The sequence below is a fragment of the Physcomitrium patens genome, chromosome 17 (genome assembly GCF_059467195.1).
Source record: "Physcomitrium patens ecotype Gransden chromosome 17, ASM5946719v1, whole genome shotgun sequence".
In the NCBI taxonomy this organism is placed as follows: Eukaryota; Viridiplantae; Streptophyta; class Bryopsida; order Funariales; family Funariaceae; genus Physcomitrium; species Physcomitrium patens.
This window is the reverse complement of record NC_143426.1, coordinates 4,765,639-4,773,356: the sequence shown is the minus strand read 5'-3', so window position 1 is coordinate 4,773,356 and position 7,718 is coordinate 4,765,639. Positions and strand designations below refer to the sequence as shown.

Sequence of the window (7,718 nt, the reverse complement as noted above, 5' to 3'; positions counted from 1 at the left end):
CACGGCGTACTCGTTCTACCTAGCGACCCTCCTCTGATTGCGTCGGAGCGACTAGCACGTAGGCCAGCTTTGCCCTGAGAACGCTTGCATACATTGCTATCGAACGTGATTCGCAGTATTGCGCCAGGTACCACACTCCCTTTCTGGCCCCGTTGGTTGGGCTACTACCGTTGTACTAATTGCAGACAGTTAACCCTAGAATTAACACCCTTTTTTTAGATAGCTCCACCACACTGGACCCTTAGTCTCTCTTTTGAATCTTTTACTGAGAAAGTGAAAGGTGACTAGTTTTTTCCTCCAAAATGATTGAATGTGTAAGATCATGCGAGAACTCGACGTGAGATCCCACTAGCTCTCGGCAGCCCTTCGCGCAACCGTGGAGGAGCACATCGGAGTCTCATCGCATTCAGTTACAGATATGATAATATGTAAATCTTAAAATGTACCGAAAACATCAATATATATGTGTAGATATTATTCTAAAATTTCAATCAAAATGATTGAATTTGGCAATAAATTAATATATTTGCTAAATGTTCAGAGATCTAAAGAGATTAAACAACAATTTCTTCAGTTTTAAAAAGGGTGTCTGTACAAAACAGGGTTACGTAAAAGTATTTTAAGAATTAAATGACCACCATCCACGTGTTCTACTAGTGTGTTCAAAATAACTTTGTTTACACTTGTAAAAGAAGCAAGAGTGGTGTGTGCATCAAGTAATGTACTTCCAATCCCATTTGTAACTATAGAACACAAGGATCAAGACAGATTGGACTGGGAACATAAACTCATCTTTTAATCTCGCACTGAAAAGTTGCCCACCAAATTTCCAAAGAAAGTTAAGCTTAAGGACCAGCTTAAGAGCAAATACTTTCAGGAAAACCTTGCATATTATTATCAGAAGGCAGCTATATACATCTTATGAGAGACACACATACTATGTCTTATTGTTTACTGGGTCTCTCGAAGTGCTCCGAATACAATTCGAACACCCAACAGAGGTCCTTTACAACCACCTGATTTTTCTGATAGCCCTTGCAAACATCACTAAATTATACAGATCACCATGCTATCAAAAACACAACACGAATTCAGTCATGCAGTTTTCTCCATTGAGAAACAAAACTACCTCCAGGAATTCTCTTTCGGAGCATGTTAATTGGTGAGATACGGTTCATCTTCCACTTAAAAAATGCTTCCTGTCATGTTTCAGTACTTTTAACTTGTCTAAATAGACATGACTAGCCTGCAAAATTGTTTTAAGACAAAAGCTTTCACTACTCCAATGCTGCGGCGTTTTCCCAGTCCAGTTGCAGACACTTTTGGAATGCAGGCCGAGAGGTGATGGCTTCAACCCAAGCCGAGACGTGTGGGCGGTTTTCCAGCAGCTCAGGCTTGACATTTTTGACCCAGTTCATGTAGGGCGTGTGGAATGCGTCGGCCAGGGAGAAGCTCTCACCTGCAATGAATTTACTCCCCTTGGCGAGGTGCGCCTCGTATACGTTCAAGACATTGTTGAGTTTAGCCAAACATGTTGATATAACTTCCTCATTCACTGGTCGCTTCTCACGAGGAGCCACAAACATTTCTCGCACCACGGGTCCTACGCAAGGATGGAAGTTCTGGCCCTCACTCTCGATCCACTGGTAAATGATCGCTCTTTCCTTCAGCGACTTGCCCAGGAGCGGCGTGCCTTGGCCCTCGTACTTCTCAGCTATGTACCTGGCTATGGCTCGAGATTCTGCAATTTCCACCAATGGACAATACATCAGTGCCGCTAATCTCACTTCGTTGATAAGGTGAGCTTACAAGCAACCGACCCTAGTGACATTGCATAATGAGCAGGCACTACGAAGCGCCTTCGGCTGTTTTCTAACAAAGCGGTTGAAGTTTGCTCACCAAAAATTTTCACGTCGCCATCCTCGAAGAATGGGATTTGTCCGAAAGGCTGCAGCCACAGCACACACGTTTAATAGTCAACTTTGTATCGTCGACAGTTTTAAATAAGAGACAACCAACTGTTTGCGACAAGTTCAAGCGTCTTTGAATTCAGAGCCCGAATAACGCATCAGCTGAGAGTTCAGTTCAAGAGCGTTACGTTTACCTGTTTAGTCGTGTAGATGGGCTGACGGTGTTGAGCAGTTTGTAAGGCCACTCTCACCAATTTCAGTTCATTCTCGGTATCCACCTACAACAATATTCCACCATTACGGTTGATCGGATCGACAGGATCGAAAATCATTTGAATTGCTCTAAGCATTTGTGCTGTCACACGAAATGTTTCTTTCGGCGACGGACACGCGCGCATGGGGCAGAATGGACACTAAAACACAGTGATTCTCTGATCATCTCACCTCAGCTTCAAAGAGTGGTAGAATGGATCGGATCACATTGGGAGTTGGGCCTCCATACAGAATCATCGCCATGACTGTTGGATAACTCTGCTACTCGAACTTGTCTGCATGCAACATCACCATCAATCAAATGTTTGCGTCGGTTTAAATGCAAGCTTCTAACCTGCAATGGAATTCTCAGCTCACAGACTGGGCGAACGATTTAGAGAACTTTGTGAAATGGAGGATGTGTTGCGCAACTCAGAAAACTCGAAGTGGGATCATCTCAATTTCTTGGGAGGTGATCATTTCTACCTCGTTCCATACCTCGAACAGTCACCAACCTTCCCAACTTGCTCTAATTCACTCTGTTAGATAGAAAGAGATGGAGACACCCAGATCCTGCAACAGACTCCGCAAGACAAGTAGACAAAGTTACAAGCTGAACAGACTCTGCACGTCACCTGAGAGGATGGATCGGCAATGTTACAGGGGATACAGCTTCAAGCTTACGCACAAGTTGTGAATGACAAAAGCATTGATCGACAACCCTAGAGAAGTGGCTCAGCTTTATGCGTTCAAGAGACCATCTACAGAGATATAAGGAAATGACGCCTGAAATTACCCCATGGAATTGTTTATCATCTCAAGCGCTGCTTCGCAGTGAGCTGCAGTTAGGATGAAAGCACTTTCTGTAGCTGCTTCTCTGGTCACTTTAAGACCAAAGATAGGGCCGACTCTCAATAATCAAGCCAATTCAACGGGCGAATCTGCGTAGGATTTGAGGGGATTCCATCAATAATCCGACCAGCAGATCCGCCCAAACTCATGATGCTTCGCAAGATGGTTCCTCTATGTATTAGGATTTGTTGCAGCATCTCCATAGACAATTGTAGGAAACAAGGTGACCATTATCGTTTTGCCAATATATCACCCCAACTTATTCCGTTGAGTACTCTCACGCACGCACCCACAATTCCGACTGAACGGACCACACCTAATTAGTGGGGACTATTCCAGCACCCGGACCTCATTGCCCTTCCCCAGATTCTACGACCTGAACCAGTCGCAGATCTAGTTATAAACTTCACAGCATCTATTAAACGCCCGGGTTCCGCTGGATAATTACTGATACTAAGTATTAAATATAAAACAACACCTACCATCTAACACGCTTCTGGGCCCTGGTTCTGATCCAATAGTTAGTGTGGGTGGTTGTACCTAACCATTCAGTAACGGGTGCACCATCTAACCCCCAGAGGACTCTTTGAGTGATATGAACGTCACCTAGAAGCTGTGCTTGACACAAGAGGTAAAATGAAAAAAACTGCTTTGATAATTTTTATCAATTCAACTGTTGCGGCAATTCAATCTTTTTCTTTTGCAGCACATCATAACATTATTTCTCCATACAAAACAAAAAATTTCCAAAAAAAAACACCCCTTGAGATAGCTAAAAAACCTTAAGTTGACAATTTAAGGTATTCCAAAATAATATAGTGAGTTTAATTCTTTCTAGAAGAAAATTTTCTATTCTTGTTTCTTTTTTAGTAACCTTTTATATCTTTTGTTTTTTTCTTTATTATTTTTTGTGATTTTAGTATCTTATAGTCATTGCTTGTCAAGTAACTATGACATGATAATTCATGGTGGAGACTTTTCTATTGAATAAATTTGAAAATAGTGTTTTTTACCTGAGTATAATGCTTAATTATTGATTTTCCTTACTTCATAGACTTAAAACATATTCATGCATTTTTCTATTATATCTCATCTTCATCTTTATTGAGAGGAATAAAGATTAGTTGAAAGAACTTTATAAGTTCAATAATTAAAAAATAATAAATTCCAGAGAAAGCAAAAGAAGAAAATAAATAAATAAATAATAAAAAATAAAAACATATCATTGATCACCTCCAATCTTTGATATAGATAAAGTAAATAATCCATTTTCTATAACATAAGCATTCCAACATATATCTAGTAGATATAAAAATAATAATAATAATAATAAAATTTCATTATAAAAAAATAAAAATCAAAGTAATTTCAAATGTTTTTACACAATTGGTCCAAAAATAAAATTTATATAAATTTTTTACTTAAAATTTCTCATTTATTCAATTTTAGATATATAAGCTTACTTAATTTTGATTAATGGTGGATTATAAAACTAAAAATCTAATCTTTATAAAATTATGATACGTGGCATCTATTAATACTATTAGAAGAAGTGTGGCACCTAATTATATTATTATTTCACCTCAACCAATCAACAATTGTCAGATATTGATAGTTCATGTATATTCATTCCAAGTACAATTAAATTCTCCAACCTATTTTCAATTAATAGATGTTAAACCACATCTTTTGACCATTGATTTGTATGCAGCCACAATGAATCCCACTTATTATCAAAAATTAAGCTATTATCTGTATATATCTGAAATGTTCTTTTATTAAATATGTAAAAATAAAAGACTAAAAAATTTAATTTTTTAAGTAGAATAAATAATATTTAATACTAGCTTATTTTAAAGCAGTTATATTAATGATACTTTGTCAATGACAAGAACTCGATGAAAGCAAATAATTAAATGAAATTTTTTTAGAAGAAATATGACAAAATAAAAGTAAGAAAATATGTATATTTAAAAAAATCTAAATGGCTATTGCCAAAAGTCAAGAAAACATAAGACTCTTAAATCTAGAATAAAACAAGAATGGAATTGACAAGAGTGAAGAAGGCTTCACTCTTGCCTCCATATATACTATCTACCTACGAGCTACATAGCAACGTTCTATAGGACCTCTAACATGTATTGACTTTGCAAGCCATTTGTCTTAATTTGTAAGATAAGTTTTCTATATATATGCCACATAATAAGCTTGTTCTACAAGCTACCTATACATATGACATATTATCATATTATGTAGAGCCTTGCTTGAGAATGCATTAAGTACCTAGTTGTGTAAGATAGAAGGAATATTGCAACAATAAGATTTAAATTGTAATAGAATTCTAAATAATTTTAATTAAATCTTTAAAATTTTAATTAAAATTTAATCAAATCCAAAGAATTTACAAAGAAATCACAAAAGAAGCATAAAAAAATCCTAAAGAAATTCAAAAGAAATATTAAAATAAAAATTTAAATATATTTTAATTAAATTTGAACTAAATCTTAATTTAATCATAATTAAAATCCTAATAGTTTTTACTTAAATCCTAACTCAAATCCTAAATTCTAAACAAATCTTAAGTCCTAATCAATTCCTAAATCTTAAATTAACTTCTAATCAAATTAACCTAATCATAGCATAGTTTAGAATCTCAATATCTATTGATTATACCATTGATCTTGCTTAAGATTTTACATATCTCTCAAAAACTAATTTGGCAACAAGCATACATAATTTGAAGAAGATCGAATTTTCCAAATAGAAGAACAATCCTAAATTCCACTTGGATTTTGGCTAGCCTCCTATTCTAATCTTAATATTGAATTTCTAGTGCCAATATTTCATTCTTGAATAGTTGAATTGCATCTAAAATATATCTAAACTATGGGAAATCTAGTCTAATTTCTATATTAAAAAAATCACTTTAATCCAATAAAAAAATTGCTAAAGATCTAAAAAATACTCACTAACTTTCAAATTCCAATTTCTAAGACCTCAATCTGTAAAAACCTTCACATACTTTGATCTAATCATTTGATTGACTTCAAAATTTGCATACATACTAAAAACTAGAACATCAAAATATTGCCCAAAATTCACTTATAAAATATACCAAAAAACTAAAGAAATCCTCAATTTTGTAAACATAATTTTATTTTTTTAAATCTAATCCAATCAAAAAAATTATTAATTTTAAAAATCTCCTGAAAAATTAATATTAACTTGGTTGATGTAAAAATAATTCTTAAAAATCTCTATGCGAGTTTGCTCTCAAAGTTCACTCTTTAATCTACCAAAAAATCCCAAAGCTCCCATAGGTTTGTGATTTTGTGCCTTGGGATCAGATTTTGATCCTAGTTGACAACTGGTTCTTTTTGGGTATCAATATTTAGTAATTTGAAGTAATTTTTACTTGAACCTATTAATAATTTTCTTCTAAACATGTCTATATCAATTACTTATCTCATTTACTTTAATTTGAGACATTTATTTTTCTACAAAGTAAATAGAAGTGTCTTTTTTAAAAGACAGTATTAAGACTAAACCTTTTATTGCCTTACTTTCATTTATCCTTGTTTTTCTACTATATCTTTCTATTAGGCTCTTCTTTAATAGCACTTGTGTTTTTATTTTTCACCATATCATTTTTCACATCTAATTAGTTGGTCCAAATTCTTTTTTAGGTCTCCTTTTATCTCTTTTCATTATTCTGGCTCAAGTCTCAATTAATTTCTTTTTTTTTATCTTTGTACAAGTTCCAATCTACCTCCATCTCTTTATTGCTTTCATACAAGTCTTGAAGCTAAGACAAAAAAAATTAAGAATAGGAAATTAAGACGTGCGTTGAGACAAAAAAATCAACTTGGATTAACTAATAAGAAGTCTTTGATATGTGTATAGATGTGAATTAAAATAAAACTTCATTAAATAAAAGTTTATCCCAATTCACAATGATTTAATTATCTATTAATTCTATTATTTTTTTATTATTATTTAACTAACATCCAATAAATCCTACAACTTTCTAATTATGAGCTTAATAAATCTTTATAAAAAATGATTTATTCTAATTCACAATCATTAATTAATTTGTCATTTTATTACATAAAAATGATCATCAAATTTTTATTGAAGACCTTAGATTATCTAAATTAATTCAACTTCTCACTCACACATACACAACAATAATATATCAATATAAATACTTAAAAATCTACACATATTGAAAGAAAATATTTTTGTATAATTTTATTTTATTTTAATATAATATAATTTTATTTTATTATAATAATAAAATCATCTAAGATAATTTTGCATGTATAAATAAATTTTTATCTACGAATTATTTTTCATCTAAAAATAAGAATTTATTCAATCCAAATCAATATTCATTTATAAGTCTTTATCCAATTCAAATTAAATTCATCATTGATTTCAACTAAAATAATTTATTAAAATAATAATTTATTTTTAATAAAGATTTTGTATCCCATTAATTCATTTGACTTCTAATCTAACTTTATTTAAGTCTAAATACTTCTAATATTCTTTGACATACTTAAAAATTTGCAAAAAATTAATTAGATGTTAAAGGCAAGCTTAATGATGTCAATTACATTATAGCAAAGAAATGATGACAAGTACTAATTTGGAGTTGAACACACTTGATTTCCCTCCTTTCTATATAGAACTATTCTTTTG

General features: G+C 33.0%; 1 protein-coding gene across 4 annotated transcripts; it reads right to left on the bottom strand.

The window, feature by feature from the left end:
- Window positions 1-871: 871 nt before the first annotated feature.
- LOC112294592 (glutathione S-transferase) lies at window positions 872-2,865 on the bottom strand. 4 transcript variants are annotated; one of them, XM_024545230.3, is made up of 5 exons: window positions 2,595-2,865; window positions 2,355-2,458; window positions 2,105-2,188; window positions 1,900-1,948; window positions 872-1,741 (listed from the first exon to the last, which is right to left on the bottom strand). In XM_024545230.3, exons 2-5 carry the CDS (start codon window positions 2,424-2,426, stop codon window positions 1,278-1,280), a joined length of 669 nt encoding a protein of 222 aa, XP_024400998.1. In that variant the 5' UTR covers window positions 2,427-2,458; window positions 2,595-2,865; the 3' UTR covers window positions 872-1,277. The 4 variants fall into 4 exon arrangements, with proteins under 4 accessions (XP_024400998.1, XP_024400999.1, XP_024400996.1 ...); XM_024545231.3 differs by having other exon boundaries at window positions 2,649-2,865; XM_024545228.3 differs by having other exon boundaries at window positions 2,661-2,865.
- Window positions 2,866-7,718: the final 4,853 nt, after the last annotated feature.